At 37.1% G+C, this 21,802-nt stretch overlaps 1 protein-coding gene across 3 annotated transcripts in view; it reads left to right on the forward strand.

Moving 5' to 3' along the window:
- LOC142546666 (uncharacterized) overlaps window positions 1–21,802 on the forward strand; it is a 41,740-nt gene that overhangs the window by 14,871 nt on the left and 5,067 nt on the right. The window contains exons 10-33 of one of the 3 annotated variants that reach the window (XR_012820501.1): window positions 40–701; window positions 829–943; window positions 1,031–1,147; window positions 7,818–7,912; window positions 8,706–8,851; window positions 9,015–9,070; window positions 9,170–9,383; window positions 14,460–14,876; window positions 14,953–15,230; window positions 15,340–15,425; window positions 15,496–15,582; window positions 16,375–16,633; window positions 16,736–17,149; window positions 17,236–17,332; window positions 18,025–18,341; window positions 18,708–18,824; window positions 18,976–19,143; window positions 19,229–19,357; window positions 19,436–19,525; window positions 19,629–19,735; window positions 19,813–19,958; window positions 20,979–21,050; window positions 21,139–21,234; window positions 21,339–21,461. Coding sequence is in view for 1 of the 3 variants with exons in the window: in XM_075654504.1 (XP_075510619.1) it covers window positions 40–701; window positions 829–943; window positions 1,031–1,147; window positions 7,818–7,912; window positions 8,706–8,851; window positions 9,015–9,070; window positions 9,170–9,383; window positions 14,460–14,876; window positions 14,953–15,230; window positions 15,340–15,425; window positions 15,496–15,582; window positions 16,375–16,633; window positions 16,736–17,149; window positions 17,236–17,332; window positions 18,025–18,341; window positions 18,708–18,824; window positions 18,976–19,143; window positions 19,229–19,357; window positions 19,436–19,525; window positions 19,629–19,735; window positions 19,813–19,958; window positions 20,968–21,050; window positions 21,139–21,234; window positions 21,339–21,461 (4,419 nt within the window). In the remaining 2 variants the exon portion in view is untranslated. Of the gene's footprint in view, window positions 1–39; window positions 702–828; window positions 944–1,030; window positions 1,148–7,817; window positions 7,913–8,705; window positions 8,852–9,014; window positions 9,071–9,169; window positions 9,384–14,459; window positions 14,877–14,952; window positions 15,231–15,339; window positions 15,426–15,495; window positions 15,583–16,374; window positions 16,634–16,735; window positions 17,150–17,235; window positions 17,333–18,024; window positions 18,342–18,707; window positions 18,825–18,975; window positions 19,144–19,228; window positions 19,358–19,435; window positions 19,526–19,628; window positions 19,736–19,812; window positions 19,959–20,967; window positions 21,051–21,138; window positions 21,235–21,338; window positions 21,462–21,802 lie in introns of those variants that run through there. The other 2 variants (XM_075654504.1, XR_012820502.1) reach the window with 2 other exon arrangements.

Below are 21,802 nucleotides of genomic sequence, written 5' to 3' on the forward strand. Positions count from 1 at the left end.
TTAATCTTGTCTTTTTATTGTTCATTGAACATGTGTTAGGTAAAGTATCATAACCCGAGGCAGTGGAAGTCAAAAGCTCAGTACTTTTCCCTGATTTCGTTGTATGCTAAAGATGATTCTGGGAAATCACTGCGATTGAGTTCCAACCCAAGATCAAGATTTGTTGACATTTCTTGCTCCAGTGATAATGAGTCCGCACTTTGGAGAATGCTTTCTTTTGAAAATGACGCCTTTGAGGATGCTGTTGAGCTAGAATTTTCCAGTCCTCTGGCTAAAAGGACATTTCACCTTCTGAATAAAAATAATGGATGTGCAGTTGCTTTTACTGATGGAGTTCTTGAATTTGTCAGCAAGCCAGGAAATTTATTCAAGTGGAAAGTGTTTAGTGACCCTGATCCGGGTAATAATATGTTGCCAAATATTTCATGGGATTCATCTGAAACAAATCTTCAAAGTGATTCAAATATCTCTGAATTGGGAGACTCAAGAACTAATAGAAACCTTTTAGGTATCACAATTACACTCGATAAGGTCACTCTAACCATCGTCCATGAGCTTTTAAATACAGAAGAAAAGTTCCCACTTCTCCAGGGATCTGTTGTGCCCAATCAGACAATCATACAGATATCAAAATCTAAACTCAGGGTTATGAACACGTCAGAAATTGTGCTGTATTACTTTGATGCTGAGAGAAATTCATGGTAAAAATTTCATAGTTCAGGGTTGCATTAGATATATATTTTCAGCTACAATTATGTTTTTTCATAATTTTCATTAATATAGATCCTTTAATTTTATCCAGTTATTATTTAATGTACATGAATGCAGGATGGACTTCGTTCAACAATTTGAATTCTACAGTTTCTATTGTTCCAAGTTTTATATACAAGGTTCAGAAAATATGCATGGAGTGCGTAGTCATTTCTATGCCAAAATCAAGGAGGTCTAGTGTATTGTGTTTAATAGCTTGTTCATTCAATAAGATTGTAAGCACAATTTATTCATATAGTGATTGTTGTGGTATTGGCAGGTGAACTTCTCAGTAAGTGAGCTTTCATTGGATATCCTTCTATTTGTGATTGGGGAACTGGATATTGCCGGTCCTTATGCTGTTAAAAAACCTGTGGTTTCGACCAATTGTGGCAAGGTTCTTAATTTACTTTTCCATGCATGAGTAGATAAGATGAAGTTGCTCTTTCACTGAAACCAGAATATCATATGGACCCGTTCAGTACATTTCTTTTTTTTTTTTTTGATAGGAAACATAATATTATATAAATTGAAATTTTCTTGTTACAATAGTAGCGGGTGAGAGTTCCGCAAGATTAAAAAACAAAACATAGTCGTCAAACCATTACAAACTTCCAATCCCTAACAACATCTGACACCAAGAGATGATTAAGCCCTTTGATTCTTGTCATTGTAGTCGCAACTCTGAGCTTAATTATATCCCATAATTCGCTTGCGCTGGCTTTTTTATCGTTGAAAATTCTGTTATTCCTTTCCATCCATATGGTCCAAAATGTGAGCTGAATTATGACATACCATAAAGTGTTTGCTATGCTCCTTGAAGAGAAACCCGGCTCGATAATAAACATGTCTCTAGCCCTCTGTGGAAACACCCATTGAAATCCAATCTCTTGCATAACCATACTCCATAACCATCGTGAGAATGCACAATGCACCAACATATGATCCTGATTCTCTTCGTTAATTTGGCATAATGAACACCATTGTGGGCTTAATGCGCAAGTTGGCCATCTTCTTTGCAACGAATCTGATGTAGGAAGCTTACACAGCGCCACCGTCCACGAAAAAATCTGAACCTTTTGTGGGACAGGGACTTTCCATATATGATCATGATAAGGGAAAACAGGAAAGTTATGGATTGGAAAGAAAGAATCGTAAAAAGATTTGACCGAGAACAAACCCGATGAATCCCCCAACCAAACCCTGTAATCCTCCAGACCTAACTGAACCCTGACCGAGTCTAACACACCTGATAGAGTAGCAAACTCTCCCAACTCTAAATCATTGAGATCCCTCCTAAAGCACACATCCCACCTAAAAGATTGCCTACCTTCTACACTGACGACCTCTAAGAAGCATTGAATAGGTTTGTTTGACATTGTACTGATTCTGAACAATGAAGGAAAACGTTCTTTGAAAGAAGGACCCTCTCCCCCCCAAACATCCTCCCAAAACCGAACGAAATTGCCCCCTCTCAAGACCGAACCCCACATAAGATGAATTGCCGGAAAAGTACGAGAAATGAATTTCCAGGGACTCCTGCAAGTAGCATTCGTTGCCAACCCCAAATCCCACCCGTTGTCTTGAAGGCCATAAATGCTTTGAATCACATTTTTCCATAAAGTCCCCTTCTCCTTCGAGCCTCTCCACCACCATTTACCAAGTAACGCTTTATTCCTCAAAACTATATTCCCCAAACCCAGCCCTCCTCGCTCCCTCGGTCTACAAACTTGCTCCCATCCGACCACATGACATCTAATATCTCCGTCCATACCGTCCCAAAGAAAATCACGCATCATCTTTTCCATTTTTTTGGCCACCTTGATTGGAACCCTAAACAAGGACATATAGTATGAAGGCAATGCGCTAAGTACTGATTTTATAAGTGTAAGCCGGCCCCCTTTTGACAAGTACGCTTTCTTCCAACTCGCCAATTTTTTCGACATCTTTGATAGCACAGGTTCCCAAAATTCGAAGGTCATAGGCTTACCTCCAAGTGGTACTCCGAGATACTTGATTGGCCAAACGCCATTATTACAACCAATGTCTTTCGCCAAGGTATCCACTTCATCTTCCTCAAAGTTAATCCCCAAAATCACGCTTTTTTGAAAATTAATCTTCAGCTCGGATTTTAGCCCGAAAAGTTTGATTATTTCCACAAGAGCCATCACTTGCCTCTTTGATTGTATCAGAAACAATGAATCATCCGCGAATTGAATATGTGAAGTTTCGATTTTTCCTTTGCCAACCACAAGTCCTCTCACCTCATCCCTAATCTTAGCCTTGTCTACCATCCTACCCAAAACATCCACAACCAAATTAAATAAAAAAGGGGATAGAGGATCCCCTTGTCTAATTCATCTCTCTCCTTTGAACTTTCCCCTTGGCTTACCATTGATAAAGATTGAGAATGAAACATTAGACACACACCCTCGTATCCACTTCCTCCATCTTTCTCCAAACCCTTTCTTATGTAATACAAAATCGAGAAATCTCCAATAAACGTTATCATATGACTTTTCCATGTCAATCTTCAGCACCCAACCTTTCTTTTTCTTTTTGCGATATTCCTCAACCACTTCATTAGCAACGAGACAACAATCCAAAATTTGTCTCCCTTTTATAAAAGCACATTGGTTCTCGGCGATCGTATTCCTTACCACTTTTTTAATTCTGTTGGTCAATACTTTGGCTAAAATCTTGTGCAAACTTGTTGTCAAGCTTATGGGCCGAAAGTCAATGACCTTAATCGCATCATGCTTTTTAGGAATGAGACAGATATATGTTTCATTTGTGATGCCATTTACCACCCCGCTTTCAAAAAATTCAATGAAGACTTTCATCAGATCCTCCTTAACTACTTCCCAATTCTTTTGGAAGAAGGCTAAGGTGAATCCGTCCGGTCCTGGAGCCTTGTTCCCATCACTTTCAAACACAGCTTTTTTGACTTCAATTTCCGAGAAGGGTATCTTCAGTTCCTCAGCTTCAGACACATCCAAAGGGCACCATTCCAACCCATCCAACCCATGACTTCGTTGTTCCATTTAACCAATTCACTTTTCACCTTTTTGAGCTTAGACATAAACTTATATCCTTCCCACCCTTGAAAAACCTCTTCGTTCCACCAGATCTGCATGAGGTCCTTGAAGTTGTGATGTGACAACCAAACATTCTCGAATCGGAATGGAGCTGGCCCCCATTTCGACTTAGTAGTATCAAAGAGCACGGGGCAGTGATCCGATGTAATCCTTGGAAGCACAGTTTGCCTGAAATTAGGGAATATGTCCCTCCATCCATTGGTAACAAGAAATCTGTCTAAATGACAACAAATTGGTGAAGCCCTGAAATTTGACCACGTGTATTTTGCATTCAGAAGGGGAGGTTCATGCAATCCCAAATCTCCTATCAAGTTGTCAAAGCAAAACATACTCGCGGTGGAGGAAATATTGTTCAATTTTTCTCCCGTATTCCTTACTACGTTAAAATCACCACCCAAGCACCAGTTATCCTCACAGATAACACTCAACCCTGCCAATTCATCCCAAAATCTCTCCCTCTCTCTTGGTTTTACAGGACCGTAGATCGCCGAGAACCACCACTTGATTGTTTCATTGACCATAATTTGAATAGAGACCTTCCCCAACCAAATTGTCCCTTACCACCACCACCCTCGGATCCCACATCACTAGTATCCCTCCCGCACGGCCTTCCGAAGGCAAGTAGACCCAATCCACAAATCTGTACTTCCACAATGTGCCCACGAAAAACCTATCAACCTGTTCTTTCTTTGTTTCCTGAATCACCACTAAATCCGGACTTGTTTTACGTATTACCCTTCGAACCATTTCCTTTTTTTTCAAATCCCCTCCTCCCCTGATATTCCAAGTGAGAATTTCATAAAACAACATCTTTACCCCTCGAACATGGATCTCTGTCATAGTTAATTCCACACCTCAATCTATTCAATTCCCTCTGCAACGTTCCCGTTGATACATGTCCCTGATCCTCACAGATATCACCCTCCAACTCAACCTGCACATCCTTGGTGACAGGCCTTACCCTCTCCGATGCACACCCACTGCACATTTCTTTTCCTTGTCCCGGCAATTCATCTATACTCTTCCCCTCACCTCCTAAAGGACCACTAGACAACCCCGAGGATACTGCTAATGAAGTTGAAGCAGAATGGATTTTGGAAGATTGATTAATGAAAAAATTAGGGAAATTGGTTAGTACCTGTCCCACAGCAGAGTTACCATAATCAGGTGGCTTTGGCGCTGCATAAGGCTCAAGCCTTTTTGGTGATGAGAACAAATCCTTCAATAATTCTTCCTGCTCTGCACCTGTCATGTATTCATGTGTGTGCATCCTTCTTTGGCTAGCATTATCAGCTGTATGTAAACCCTTGTCCAACATATCATCTTCTGAATCATCAGACTCCATCGTATCTCCTTCATCTGAATCGTGCATCCCCTCATACGCACTGTCATCGCCGAACCCGAAGTCTGGATCGTTCTTCTCTTCATCCCCGTAACCCATTTCCAACGGAATATTTCTGCTACTGCCTTTCCTGCAGTATATCTTCCCATACAATGGCAAAATCTGATCAGTGTTTCCCTTACTACACTCCCCCTTTTGCAATTCCTCACTGTTTCTGATGATCATCGTTTGAATTGGAGTGTTTCTGGATTCTGCTGCATTTTTCGGAACAATTTTCGTTAAAATTTTAATCGCTTTGGCCGCCATTTTGTTTGTCGCTTTTTCCTTGATCCTCCCTTGACTGCTTACTTGTGCCTTCGAATTTACGGAACCACTAATTTCCCCGCTTTTCTGCTCAATATCCTCAGGGTGTTGTTGTTCCAGTTGTACTTCCGAATTTCTAATTTGAATTCCCCTATCTCACATCTCTCTATCGTCTTTCAGAGAACATGCTGAAGCCCCCATACCACTTTCTATCCATTTCTTAATATTTTTATTCCCCCATCCCGCCAATATCCTCTTGCCATTCACCACCACCTGGGCGTACGTTTGCCTTTGATACTGCACGTAAGCCCCCGGATCGAATGATACCACCTGAATATCTAGCTCTCTTTCCTTCCCTTCCAATTTTATCAGCATCCTATTCCTAATAAAACCTCCCTCGACTCCTTTAACCTTAATCTTCGCCGCTTCCAAATTACGAAATAACCTTGTATCATCATTGATTTCCAGCAAGCCCCCACAGTTCTCCCCTATGAGTTTGAAGTTTTCATGCGACCATAAATTCCAAGGTAGGCCATAGATTAGAATCCAGCTGTTACAGCACTTGAAAATCCTATCTTCTGTGTTTATATCCATTCTCCATTCCTCAAAATCAAGAGTGACCCCATTTTCGAAGAAGCCTCTTCTCAACTGAATAAAATACTCAAAGTCTTCGGAATTCGGTGGTCACCACACTGCTTTATTAGCTTGGAATGGAAATATCTTAACCTGATTCTTAGTCGATTTGTGAAGAACATATTGAATGTTGTCCCAAAAAATATTCACCCTGTCTTTTGTAATCACAATTGCTTCGTGCCATTTCATCTCTTTTATGTGATCTCGACTATTTGTCGCTTCTGTCTGTTCCATGGAATTCCAATTCAAATTTAATGCTCTGTCGACTTGTGAAGAATGCTTAACTTTCCGTGGGTAAGAAACGCTGTGTAACACCGATTGTTGGACAATCCTCTGTGACCTTCCTGCCAATAACTTATCCAAAATAGATGATATCTTCTTCCACCCCCCTGAGTCATATCCGCTGGGCACAATTGTATTCTGTTTTCTTCTTTTAGGGCTGAATTTGGACATCTCAATGAAGCTTCCACGTTTGTTAACAAACTTTTGCAGAGTGAACACCGATGATCGTCCCCTGTAGCGATGAAAAGTCGAAGCTGAAGAAGGGGAGTTGCCCATGTCATGAAATCTTTGACTTAACCAACGTGCCTCATCGCGGCCAAAATCCATCATATAACTCTTCTTCAAAGTTCTTTCTTCCCACCATATCGAGCTTCCCCCAGAACCCAATCGCATCTTGAATATTTTGTGTTCAATGTGTACAATTTCGTCGCATACCATTCTTCCGTAAACTCGTTCTTGGATCACAGTCATGGTAAATCGGTTAGCAGTGAGTTGAGGAGAGGAGGGTTAATATCCGGAAATTCGAACAAGAAGCGAAGCTTCGACGATAAAACGCGAAGAGAAAAAAAAAAGGATAATGAGAAAGAGCTATTCGCCGGCAACCGGTGACCGTCGCCGGTGAATGGGGAACGAAGCGGCCAACAGTGCTCAGGAGTAGAAAAAGAAGATGGAACAGTGAAAAAGTTCGAAGCATCGGAAGAGACGAGAGGGAGAGAGCATTTTTGAATATTTCTCTCTCTATTTTTCGAGCAGTCTTACCCGTTCAGTACATTTCAAATGCAATGCAAGTTATTTTTTCTTGTTTTCTAGTTTAGATGTTGCTCTCTTTTTTTCCTTCCTTTTTTATTTGATTTTTGTTTGCTTATCTTATTAAACTCGAATAAGTTAAACATCGATGACTTAGTAACTGACTTCTATAAGCCATGCCTTTTGGCAAAGACGCTGCTCAGAATACTTTTGTTGTTTACAGAAGCAAAATTATGACTGCAGATGTCCGAGGTATGGAGCCTAGTGAGAGGAAACTTGAGGCTAGTGTATAATGGATGTGATGAGTTCCAATGCAGATTTGCTTAGTTTTGTCCCTAAGCCCATGGATAACTGAGGCAAACCAAACTGTGATCAATATAAATTTGGTGCTTCCTCCAGAGAGTATACAAAATCATTTCAATCACTTCAGTTTGGAGTGGTTATTTGTTCATGATTGGCTCATCATATGCATGCTATTTTATAATGTGGCCTATGTATGGACCATAAGAGCCTGGGTCAATTTTTTTTAATCGTTTGACTTCAATACAAAATACTTGGTTAACTTTTCTCATTTTTCATTTTGTTATACGATATCGATGCACTTTTGATAGCCTCCAGAACTTAGGATGCAATATCCAACTTCCAGCATAAATTTGGTGCAGGTTGTGAACCAGTCCGGTATGACCCTTCTTTGTCAGTTTTATGATAAAGAAAATTTTTTAATATCTGCAAATCAGTCCGCCACTGTGTTTTTGAGGTAATCTCTTTTTCTCATGATTTTTTTATGTATTTATAAGTGATTATCAAGTATTTATGTCATCAATTTCTTAGTAAGATATACATCTTAGGTGGTTTCTTCTCGTTAACAGTGGAAAATGGACTAACAAGAAGTTGTTATGCGGTTGATATTTGTTCAAACCTTTTCAGCTTGAACCGGGATAACAAACTTGTTTAAAAGTTTTTTGAAAGGTCAAGATCTCTAAAAACATCTTCGTCTGTGTATGCTTACATACACTTACTCTGGCATAAGGTATTTGTGATCAATTTATTACTAGAACCATCAGATAAAGGTACTGGAATTTTGTGCATACTGCACAGGTAGTAGCAGAAAAAGAAAATAATTCAGTAGTAAGCTAATTCTTTGGTAATGGTTATGTATACCAAAACCCTACTTGGTACTTCAATCATGATGTGTATATTCTAAAATTCTATCATGATACGGGGGTCTGTGTGTTATATTAAGTTCTCATTAAAGATTTTACTTTTGGATAGTCAAATATCAGAGGAACTTTTCTTTAAAAAAAAATCAGAGGAACTTGAACCTTTTACTGTTCTATTTTCTTCAATAGTTCTCAATTCACCATGTTTATTTCAGTGTTTTTTTTGCGGAAAGTTTCAAATACCTATCTTGTTTGTCCTACATTTATAATCTCTTTACTATTTCTCCTTTTGTATACAATCATATGTATTCTACTATTAATATCGTTGATGAATATTTTATTTCAGTTTACCACATGGCATTTTGTTAACTTGTCTAAAACATTGTAAAGGCACTTAGCTTTGGCAAGACCGCCAGAATCATCTTACTTTTCATTACAACTTAGAAACCGAGGATTCCTTTCAACTTCTCCAATTCATCTTTCACTTCTAGAAACTCGGAAATTTGCTTGGAGGACACGAATTATTTCATCACAAGGTAAGCTAACTTCCTCTTGATCTGCAGTTTTATAGTGGTATCTAGTGGAAGAGGTGGTGGCTACTGTTCCTTGTTTGGCATATAATAAAATTGTAATGATATTTTCTGGGTGACATGGTTGGTGCAAATTAGCTTTAATTTTCGTCTTTGTGTTCTCAATCAGATTCTAAGTCCTTTCCTGGTCCTCTTATTGTTGTTGAAATATCTAGGGGAATTGAGGTATGTATTCATCTCTGTCATTCTTGTCTTCTAACAGTGGAAACTTATTTCTTGTTTAATTGGAGCTAATGTATTCCCTTTTCCTGTGCTAATTCGTAGGATGGTATATCAATTATTGTCGCTCCTATGCTTAAAATACACAATGAAACTGATTTCCCATTGGAACTGCGCTTTCAAAGGCCTCAACATAAAGAAACAGATGCTGCTTCATTGACGCTGAAAGCTGGAGATGTCGTTGATGATTCTTTGACTGCCTTTAATGCTGTTGATTCGTCTGGTGGACTGAAAAAGGCTTTGACATCTCTTAGCGTTGGTGAGCCTATCTGCTTGTTTCTCCATTATCAGTACTCAGATATAGTAATTAAACTTAAATTTGAAAGTGTAATTATGCTTGCTGCTAATGTCAAAAGCTGTATATGAAAGTTGAAACCTGAACTAACCCACAAGATGCATAGATGAATACACCAGTGAAACTTCTCTCAGTTAGTATATGAAATCTGTTGATTTTTTTTGTCACCAATTTGATAAGAGGTGGTTACATTTTATGAGGGCAAAGCGGATATTATTTTATTTGATAAGAACAATTTATTTTGAATCCGTTTGACCATATTCTTTTGATGAACGGTAATTTTGTTAAAAACATCTTAAACTGAACAGTTCTTCTTTTTTTAGTGTTGTGGTAATTGTATAAAACAAAAATGATAAATAATTGGTATTTTACTCATCAATCAGTACAACCTTTAATAACAAAAAATACGACAAATTCCCTTCAATTAAGGGACAATCAAATATTATCCTACCAAACTAAAATGTTTAAAATAATTATCTCAAACCTACGAGATTTATTTCAGGAAAATTGATTTGAATCAGCTAGAGCATCGTAACGAGCTTGATCTGAAGGAGATGTAGGTTTCTTTGTGTGAGGACAATAACAATGTTGACCCTTTTGAGTTGTAGGGTAACCTATAGAGACAGTCTTGATAGCTTGAGGATCAAGTTTGCTATGATTATGATCATGCAAGGTTGTACCCCCAAATGTTTTTAATGGAAGGTTAGGAGTTGTGGAGCATCCTAACGAGCTTGATCTGAAGGATATGTGAGGACAATAACAACGTTGACCCTTTGAGTTGTAGGGTAACGGGTAAACTATAGAGACAGTCTTGATAGCTCGAGGATCATGTTTGCTATGATTATGATCATGCAAGGTTGTACACCCAAATGTTTTTAATGGAAGGTTAGGAGTTGTGGATAGTTGATGATAGACCTTTTTTAGCAGGGACGAAGGGGTTTCAAAGTTAATGGTCTTGCTGGGTAAATGATTTATGAGGTATACAACAGTGAGAATGGCATCCCGATAGGTATTTAGGTATATTCATTGTGAATATGAGAGCATGAGCTATATTTAAAACTGACTATTTTTTTCGTTTTGATATTCTATTTTGTTAAGGAGTATCGACTCATGAGCATTGATGTATGATCTTATAACCCACCAGATAGCCATCGAGAATGGTATTGAAATATTCCGTTCTTGTTAGTTCGAAGGATTCGAATATTATTGTTGAATCGAGTTTGAATCCTTTTGTGGAAGTCTTGAAAGATTTTGCAAGTTCAGATGTGTAATGAAGCAGATAGACCCATGTAACTCGTGTGTGATTATCGATGAACGTTAAAACTTAAAAGCTATTTTATGGCTTTAGATTTAGTAATCGGTGAAGGTCCCTTAAATGTCGTTATGGATGAGGGAAAATGGGGTGGAAGGAGATAAAATTTTGCCTTTTGGGGAAGATTAAGTGCAAATTTGGTAGCCGATTGACAATTCTCGCAAGTAGATCCTTATCATTAATTATCGTACAAAGAAGGGAATGAATATTGTAAATAAAAGAAACTAGGATGGTGAAGCCTATAGTGCGATGTCATTATTTCCACAACAGTAGAGACTAAATTCAAAGTAACTCTAGACATTGGTGTTTGTCGACAATCGGATGGGATCATCTCAAAGACTCAAAGTACAAAAGGCCGTTGTGAGTCCTAGCACGACAATAGGATGGTATCGTCTCAAAGAAGTACAAAAGACCATTGTGAGTTCTAGCACTGCCAAATGTCATCCCTGATAGCAGATCCTGAAATTGACATGAGATTTAGCAAAACATCAATTATCATGAGTGAGCTTACTAATGGAAATCAGATTGCATGTGAGGGAAGGGATATATAAATATTATCGAGAATATCCTTGAATTACTTAATACCACTCATCCAAACAACTACCATCAAGGAAACATCCACAGTCATAACACTAGTTGAGTATAACGAGTGTTAAGTTGATAAAATTATAGAATTTCGTGCCATATGATTTGAGGCCCACAAATTAACAATCTTAGGGACTATAGCGTTAGCACTAAGACTTGAGTGGAATGTACCCAAATAGGCTATTGTACATGACCCAAGAATGGTGCTGGATGGATGATCTGACGAAGAAGCCGAAAATATTCTTCAATTTGATTAAGTGTGAAGCGCGAGCAAAATATAACGATTTGGCAAAAGCGAACACATGGGTTGACTGTGTTAAACACGCATAATGCTCAATAACGTTTAATTTTTTAGTCTCAATATTAATATGATAATAATTTATTTTACTATTTAATATAATAAAATAAAATATCTAGGGGTTCCACTGGGTGGAAGCCCGATAAAATTTCGTTTTGGGAACTTTTTTGTCAAGGTTGACAAGTTGGAAGAAAACATTCATGTCTAGGGGGAGATTAACTTTGATTTATGCGGGGTTGAATGTTCTACCAATGTATTTCATGTCACTATTTAGAAAATATAGTGGAGCTCATGGAAAAAATTATGAGTGTTTTATAGATGGAGCCGATGGAGATTTACATTGTCATATGGTAGCGTAGGAGTTATTCTGTAAACCAAAAAGAAGAGGAGGTTTGGATATTAGTAAAATTTGTCTAAGGAACAGGCCCTGCTGGGGAAGTGGTGGTGGAGGTGCTATGCTGAGAAGTAGCCGTTATGGAAGAAAATTATTGTGAGCAAATACAAGTTAAAAACAACGTCTGGGAAACAGATTTAGCGAGATATAGTACTTTTCGAAGTTCGTAGAAGTTTATCTCAATAATTTATCCGGCTTTTCATCGGCCTCATGTGGTGGTTAGAGGGGGAAATAGGTTAAGGTTTTGGTAAGATGGGTGGTGGGGGGTTTCTTCCTTTATGGATATTTATCCTATTTTATTCCAACTTTCATCGGTTCATAATGACACTATTTCTAATTTTGTCCAGATGGAGGAATGTTCATCTGATTCTTCTATATCTTGGGACCTACATCTGTGGAGAGATTTGAGGGATGAGGAAGTGAACGAACTGAGTTTTTTTTTAGGATCTTTAGAGAGTCGGATTGTTTAGAGGGTTGAAGATAACAGAGCCTGGGATGGGGATCCTTCAGGAGTTTTGAACGAGCCTTTCTTTCCGATTAGGGATTTTCCTTTATTTTCGTTCTTTAATGTCATTTGGAAAAGTCCAATCCCATCAAAGGTTCAAGTATTCTCGTGGACTGGAGTGCTGGATGAACTGCCTACTTGTGAGATGATGCAAAAGAAATGGTCTTCGTGTGCTTTGTGTCCAAATTGGTGTGTTTTGTGCCAGAATGAAGTGGAGAACTGGGATCATATACTTATTCAGTGTTATTTCACAAGCGTTCTTTGGAGGGAGATGAGTTTGGTATGGGTAATTGCAAGATCGCCCGAGCTTTTTGAGGCATATTTTGGACGCGATATGGGTAAGATGGATAGAATTTTTTGGACAGTAATAGTACATTGTATTTGTTGGTCAGTATGGTTGGAGCGGAATAGACGGATTTTCGATGGTTTAGAAGAATCGGCTGAAGATGTTTGGGAAAATATTAAGATTCGCGCATCTAGTTGGACAGGGAAACATGTAGATTTTAAGAACTTCTTGATTTCAGATCTAGTATGTAAATTTTAAGAACTCCGATTTCGGATCTATGGAAAAGTTGGAGTTTTATTTGTGTCTGAGTTGACAAGGATTTTTTTTGTCTTTTTTTCCTAACTTTTATTTCTATTTTATGAATATATTATAGTTTTCTATTAAAAATAAAATATTAAAACTTTCGTGTCGGTTTTTAAACAATCTGAAATTCTTCCCCCAATAGAATCCTCTCACATTCATTTCCCCCAAATAAATCCATGTTCCATTCCCTCCAAAAGCCATGATTTTATCTGTAGTTTGGCTTTTAGTTTCGTTATAAATAAAATTATAAAAAATTAAAAACACTTTTATGTTTAAGGTCCTATTAGGCATGTTTCAGTTTTTAATTTAATGCTTAATGTTTTGTCCAGATGTTTGGCCACGCTTTGTGCCTTTAAACCATGGTTAGTTCAAACTGATTTTATTTTAAACAAAGGGTGAATGCTAATACAAAATACTACAGAACAATATGGATAAAAAAGACTGTAAAATATGCTATCATGTTCTTGACAAGGTTCTGTGTAATACAAAGCGTGTGAAGTGATGGGACCAAGTAGCATCAAGCATTACTTTTTTAAAATTAAGTGTAAAAGAACCAAAGATAAATTGAGGGCCTTTGGAGGGGAAATAAGGCAAGGGATTATTTGGGGGATAATGAATGGTTCTATTGAGAGAAGAATTTCGGATTATTGAAAATAAATAAAATCTGAAAGTTTAATATTTCATTTTGTTGAAATGACATAACAAATTATTTTAAAATTAATCCTTGTACTAAAAAGCAGGTATGTATCGTGCATTAAGTATGTTTAATGTGGTCAACCATGGGTTGAGCACTTAATTTTTTTAGTTTGATCAAATCATTATGGTTTCCTGCACTTGACACTTTATCTTGCTTAACCACTGCTTAAGCTCACCTTTTAGAGCACTGTAAATAACTGTTATCCATTGTTAGTCTAATCTATTCACTTGCAATGGCGGGTAGTTGGTATCTTGCTTTCGCTGTATACTAGTTGGGGTTGTCCCTAACGAGAGACTTTCATTTCTTCAAGGAAGATATACCGTTAATTTTATCAGTAACTTGTGATTTGTTTTACTGGTGTATGCATCAACATACAAATGTTTTTCAATTTTCTAAAATGCTTAAAATTGCTGTTCTAGTGATCAGTTCTTTGAATACTTTAGGGTTCTTATTCTGAATACTGCAATTGTCATATTGTATTGATAATTGGAATCTCTACCCTTAAAATAATATATGAGTCAATTTCAATGCATTATCATCCTTGTGTATTTGTTTATGCATTGTATGTCAGAATTACTTTTGTTCATACTAAAGGGCAGGAAAATCCTCGATTGGCTTGTGTTTTACCCAGGACTAATTAAATTTCAATTTGAACTGCAGGAAACTTTATTTTCTCTTTTAGGCCAAATATAGACGATAGTTTGAAAATTTTGAATCAATCACTTGTGGAGTGGTCAGATGATCTTAAAGGTGGAAAGCCTGTTCACCTATCTGGCGTATTTGATAAATTAAGTTACAAAGTGAGAAAGGCGTTTTCTGTCGATTCAGTGAAGTATTCCCTAAGAAGTGCAAATTGTGTTCTCAAATCTGAAGAAGTAGTAGTTGCTAATATTCATTTCCTGATACTAACTGTTGGAAAGGGAATGCCTGTTATAAATCCTGATACCTTTGGTTATGCCCCCGGAAATAAAAGTTCACCACTTGCAATGCAAGAGCAGAAGGAAATTTTCGTTCTTCCTACAATTCAAGTTTCAAATTTACTACACACAGAGATACATGTTAATTTGACTGATAAAGGTGAATGAAGTAAGGATACATTCTATATTTTGTTTAGCTTCCTAGATATTATATTCTTACTTTCACCTTGTTGCAGATCTGCAGCCTAGCACGGACGACAGGAACACATGGAGTAATGCAACTATTCCATGTGGATCGACTGCTAACTTTTATGCTAACCCTGAAACCATTTTTTTTACTGTTACTATATCGTCTTTTGATTCGAGAAGTAAACCTGTCAACAGCAGTGACTGGGTTAGAAAATTACAAAAGCAAAAACATGATATCCCTCACTTGGACATTGAGCTGGACTTTGATGGTGGGAAATACTTTGCAACACTGAGACTGTCTCGTGGGCACAGAGGCACATTAAAGGTACTTAGCTACTAATATAACTTTTATACAATATACTAAGCCGAAACTCATAAAATTTTATTGGGCTTGCTTGCCGAAACTCATAAAATTTTATTGGGCTTGCTTGCAGGTTGTTGTTTTGACGTCGTACGCGTTGCAAAACAATACTGATGCAATGTTATTTTGCTTTGTTTCTAAACAAAAATCTTTTTCTAGGTAATCATTTGATTGCTTATTATGTCAACTTACATTAAACCTGGTCCTAAACAAGATACATGTTTTTCAGCGAAGACATGAAAAGATTTGTTTCAAGCATTCCTCCAGAGTTGGGATCATATTTGCCTCCTAATTCCATCGCTTCATGGTTTATGAAGTAAATGTCTTTGTTCTTTCTGATTTCTATCTTATTTTTATTGAAGCTAGTGCTTGGTGTTTTCGTAAAAGATGTCACTGTCTCATGATGGACATATGCGGATTAGTTTTTATGTGCATATGCTGTAATAACTTCTCATTTGGAATTGTTATTATTATTGTTGTTATTATAACAACTCTGACTATAAATATTGAAGGTCTTGATTTTCATCATTGACATTGTTGGGCAGGTTAAAAATCTGATCTCGCGTCAAAACACAAAGACACAAAAGAAAATACTCTCTTTTTTCACAGAAGCATGATATTGCATATACACGTGTTATCAATTTATTTTTGAGAGGAAAAATAAAATCTCATGGATGATATCCTATTGTTCTTTTACTGAATAATGTAAAAATTGTTGAACCACCTAAGTCATACATGTGCACATCAAATGCTGCCGCAAACATTGAAGATTTGAAGTTTACTCTTCAAACAAAAAATGAAGAAAAATACATACTTACTGACATTACAGTTCTGATTTGTGGAATAAGGATTTGCAATCATAGATTTTGGGATTCTTCCTGCTTTATTTAACATTCTTTGGATTTTCTTACTGTAAACATGGCAGAACCAATTTCTCACTGTTTATTTTCTGGATTTTTCCATCTCTCTTCTGGTGGAGGTGATGCATGGTAAAGTTTGAGCTCATCTGTATGTAAATAAAGATGTAGAATATCCATGCAGAGAACTGTTAAAATACTTATTTTTCATTCGTATGTGGAGATTTGTGGTGATCTTTTTGAAATTTCAGATCCCCCAAATTGCGGCTGAAATTGTTGGAGGAAAAAGCATGTGATACACAATTAGACCTGGATGCTTTATCGGGCCTTGCAGAAATAGATCTTGAAGTAGAAGATATTTCTGGATTAAAAACTATTATGAGGTTGGGGGTCTCTCTGAGGCCATCCACTGGCAAAGAGGCTCTGTCTCAGATTGTAACTTTGAGCTCACGCTATGTTGTGTGCAATGAATCGGAAGAAATTATCACTGTCCGGCAATGCTATATGGAGGTTTGGTCTAACTGTTCTATTGCTGGCAACCTGTCTATTGAATTGTGTTATGTAAATGCAATGACCTGTACTTTGATTTTATGTTTTGCTTTATTGAAAAAGGGAATGGAAGAGTCTATTGCTATCAACAGCAAGCAGCGGAAAGCTTTAAGGTTGAAAAAAGTAATGAAAAATAAGAGAGAATTCAATGCTATTGAGAATCTTCTCCGAAAGCATACAAAATCTCAAGACGATATCTCTCTCTTCATTCAATTCCAACTGAATGAAAGTGGACTGAGTTGGTCAGGGCCAGTGTGTGTGGCATCATTGGGGCGCTTTTACCTGAAATTCAGTAAATCTTCAGAATACCCTGAAAATCACCTATCAAATGAGAACAATTTTTCCCACTATGCAGTAGTTCATGTAGTAGAAGAAGGGTCTTCCATCGTTTTGCACTTTCATAGGTCGCCAGATACAAATCTGCCCTATCGAATAGAGAACCGTTTACATGATACTCCTATAGCTTACTATCAAAAGGTTCCATTTCACCATTTATTATTCTCCAATTTAGTCAGCATGGCTGCATGGGCATACTCATGTATCTCTTTATAATTTCCCATCAGGGTTCATCAGCACCAGAAGCTTTAGGAGCTGGTGTTAGTGTGGGTTATGTCTGGGATGATCTGACTCTTCCGCATAAACTAGTTATTCAACTTGATGGTAGTTTCTGTTCTTTGTGATTGTTTGCTTTCTCAAGATAATGATTAGCGGTTAAATTTCTGTGTAGATTGAGATTTTTTTTTCAATTTTGTGCTATCAGTAATGTTGAAGACGATGTTCCTGGAAATCCTTGATGATTACGAATTATTCTCGTTGTGACACAGATGAACGAGTACTTTTATGATTTCTCGACAGTGGCAGCATTGACGGCTTAAGTTAATAGCCATTCTTTAATTTAGGAAAAATTGTTGCTGCTAGTAATGATGGTTTGATTGGCTTATTCATGCTAAGGATGCTTCTGCTATCCAAATTTGATATCGTTGCATATTTAACGTCTCTGATTGCTGAGCTGTGAATTCGATGTAAATGTTAGAAGACGCACTAAAGTTTTCTTATGAGATGACTGCTGATTAGTGGTTTTATTTGTTAAAGTTTTCTTATGAGATGTAGCTATAAAGCTTAACTGTTTAGATTAAACATAAAAGTTAGCGCAGAATTGAATTATTCAAACTAGATCTGAGCAGTTTGTGATCACTAAATTGATTATCTTGGGCAGTTGTTTGCACTCAAGTGATATCATGTTATAGGAGCCTTGGAGAAAATGAAAGAAATAATGTTTGCAAAACCACACAAGCTTATCATAAATCTTGTTATGCATTGGATGTGCAGTTATATCTTTTTTCTTCTGGCAGATGTGCATTTGCTGCGTGAAATTAACTTGGATAAGGTTCGGTCATGGAAATCATTTTATCGGAATAACCAGACGAGAAGTCTGGGGTTTCATATACCACTTGAAAAGAAAGACCAAAAACAAACCACCTACAGTCAACAACTGCACAGAGAAACTGTAAAGGTAGGTTATGAAGTATATGCAGAAGGTGTCACTCGGATTTTGAGAATTTGTGACTTCTCTGATAGTCATAAGGTGAATGAGCCATATGGCACCCGAACAAAGATGCGGCTGAGAATCTCTTATTTGGCTGTTCACTTGCTTGAGCATGCCAAGCAGGTTAGTTTAATTTATGAATCAGTTGTGCGAACATGATATATTTGAGTAGTGATGTAATTCAAGGCAACTCTAAGTTTAATGTATAAAGCTTGTTGCTCTGTTCTTTGAGGTATGTAGAGCTAGTCAAACGTTTGATGAGCCCTCTACATCAAAAAACTGACCTTGTGCACCTGTTGTGCCCTCTGGTGGAATGAAATTTTGACTGGCTCGGAAATCTGCATGTTAACGGTTAACTAACTAGCTGATGATGAAATACCACAATTGTAAAACTTGTCGTAAGAGAAAGTAGCCTTCACGTGAAGAAACCCTAGTTTTCCTTATTAACTTAATGACCTAATGCTTTACTTATTTTTTTATGTTCTGAAGGAGGTAGATAAAAGCAAACCATCCGATGATGTGCCAATATTAATCGGAAGATTTGAGAGGATTAATTGTGATTGTATGTTCACTAGCCGGCATAACTATAATCAGATCCGAATACAGGTATGTCCAGGTTTTTTGTTTTCCATTAATAATCTCTCATTCCCATCCATGTGGAGTGTTTTTGTTAAATCTGAAATATTGTGATGTACTTGATACTAGAATCCCACCATATCTAAGTGCTTAATGTGGTGAATATGACTAACACATGCAGTCATTGAGCGTCGATGAGAAGTGGGTCGGTGCTCCTTTTGCAACAATGCTTCGTAGGCATCAATCAGAAAAGTCGGATGCAAATGATTGCATACTCCGCATCATGATTATTTTACGTCCATCCAGCTCCCATGTTAAACAAGTGAAGCATCTATCCATTGTGCTGCTGGTAACTTGGATAAATTGGTGTAGCTCTATGTGTTTTATTCAGTGTCATGAAACGAGCTGATCGTTGTTCGTCATCCTCTTTGCAGCCTCTCACCTTGAACCTTGATGAGGAAACACTAATGAAAATTGTTCCATTTTGGAGGAGCTCTCTCAGTGACTCAAGTGTTCCTCGTCAACAGTACTACTTTGATCATTTTGAAATCCACCCAATTAAGGTATGGTATTTGATCTCTATGCTGTTTTCTTTTCCTGAACAGCAATAGGCTAATTTCTAATGCTCTTTCACGTGACAGATTGTGGCAAGCTTCCTTCCGGGGGAATTGTATTACAGCTATAGTTCAACTCAAGACACTCTACGGTCTTTACTCCATAGTGTGATTAAGGTATGGAAGCAGTTGCTTTTATAAAAATTCTCCTTTTATGATGTCAATGTCTTTTTTGGGAGTTATTATGATCTTTGCATGGGACTTCTCTGACTCTACGTAGATGCCGGTCATCCAAAGTAAGACTGTTGAGCTCAATGGAGTCCTTGTTACACATGCTATGATTACCTTGCGCGAATTGACCATTAAGTGTGCGCAGCATTATTCGTGGTAATATGTTGGGTTCTGTTTTCACCTTACTTTATTCAATTATGTTTGCTTGTCTAAATTGTGTTTATGTTTCACAGGTATTCCATGAGAGCAATTTATATGGCAAAGGGTAGCCCATTGCTTCCTCCAGCTTTTGCTTCTATATTTGATGATTCAGCTTCATCCTCATTAGATGTGTTTTTTGATCCTTCAAGTGGCATAAATCTTCCTGGCGTGACCTTAGGTATATCTTCTCTATTTATTTGCATGGAAAGTAAGAGCGGATATCTGCACTGTGTTTTGTGGCTTTCTTATAGTTTACTGATCATGTAATACATAGGGTGGGTTGAGTTCATGGTTGGCATATTGCTTGAAATTATCAATTTTTTTCTCTGTGGCATTGTTTTTAATTTTATTTTATCACAAGCACAATTTGGCAGACTAATTCGATTAAGTTGGCTAATACCATATATAATTATCCGATCCTTTTCTTTTGTATGAGGTAGAACGATGTGAAAACACTATTAGTGTTTTTGACTGATTGATAGAATGTTGTGGTAGATATTCTTTCTGTGGGCAGCTGTATTATAGTATTGAATGAGGCTGGTGTGGAGTGTTAGACTTTAAAAGAAAGTTAATTTTCTATGGTATAACAATTCTCTGCTACCTCATGGTGGTCACGTTCCTCTGAAAAGCTGTGATTTCATATCTAAATCGAGTGATTGCCTTGTGCATTTGTGTAGGACCTCAAATGATTCTACGTTGCAGCATTTTCATAATAAATAGAATAGTCAAAAAATTATCATTTCTGTATCAGAATTACTTTAGAAAATGTGTTGATTATGCAAGGTTGAATTTATTATATGCAACTAAATTAAACAGGGTTATCATGTGACAATTCCAATTGATTAGATTTCAAGGGTTTATTAATTTGTGACTTTAAAAAAAATAAAGTTATGTTTTGAGCCTGCTAAAATTGAAGCCTTGTCAACTTATGGACACCGTATCCGGGGAGATATTTGAAAATTCCTTCTGAATGAAATGCTGTCATCTCCGAAAAACAGAACTTGCTATACTTTTTAGAAATAATATTGCTTTTACTTTTCCGGTTTGTACTTGCTCTTTAATCTTAGGTAATTGATTGTGTTTTTTGGATATTTACAATGTAAACTGAAATAAATTTCTTGTTTCAAATTGATGAAATGGTTTTGTTGCAATATGATTCTGGCCTGATTCTTTTTTACGTGCACAAGGGACACTCAAGCTCATAAGCAAATTCATTGATAACAAAGGTTTTTCCGGAACAAGGCGTTACTTTGGTGATCTGGGAAAAACTGTAGGTCCTTTTTCCTTACTAAGAAGCCGATTTCTTCGGTATAATAATCACCATGTCAAAATAATTTTAAAATCTGTCCTAACTGCAGTTGAAAACAGCGGGGTCGAATATACTATTTGCTGCAGTGACTGAAGTATCAGACTCTGTCCTCAAGGGAGCAGAAACGAGTGGTTTTAGTGGAATGGTGTCATTCATCTGCATCTCTCTTTTTTTTTATTTCTTCTATTTATGTCGTATTCTAATTTTTGGATCTTTAAAACTTACTGTTTCGAGTGTAATTTCTATCAGGTTGGTGGTTTCCACCAAGGAATTCTTAAATTAGCAATGGAACCAACAGTGTTGGGTAATGCTTTCATGGAAGGTGGCCCTGATAGGAAAATTAAGCTTGATAGAAGTCCTGGAATTGATGAGGCAAGTGGAGTTATCTGCCCTCCTGTTACATTATTCCATTCTTGTTTCTTTAGGAGTATATACTAGATCACCCAAGGATCCGAGATTTCAGAAGATAGGTGGTGAGGCTGGACAAAGGTGGCAGGATGAAGTGACTGAATTGATTTTGGGTGGTGAAACTCGTAGTGTATAAAATTTCACGTGAAATTTTAAATATTTTTGTTCACCCTTCGCCCTTTACTGTTTCCACCTCTAGTTCCATCACTAAGATTTAACAATATAAGTAGAAAAGCACTTTTGATACTTTTTTTTGTTTTGATTTATTTAAATTTGCATTTTTCTTGTCTTAAGTTCAATTTTAT

Source organism: Primulina tabacum, chromosome 5 (genome assembly GCF_025594145.1).
Source record: "Primulina tabacum isolate GXHZ01 chromosome 5, ASM2559414v2, whole genome shotgun sequence".
In the NCBI taxonomy this organism is placed as follows: domain Eukaryota; kingdom Viridiplantae; phylum Streptophyta; class Magnoliopsida; order Lamiales; family Gesneriaceae; genus Primulina; species Primulina tabacum.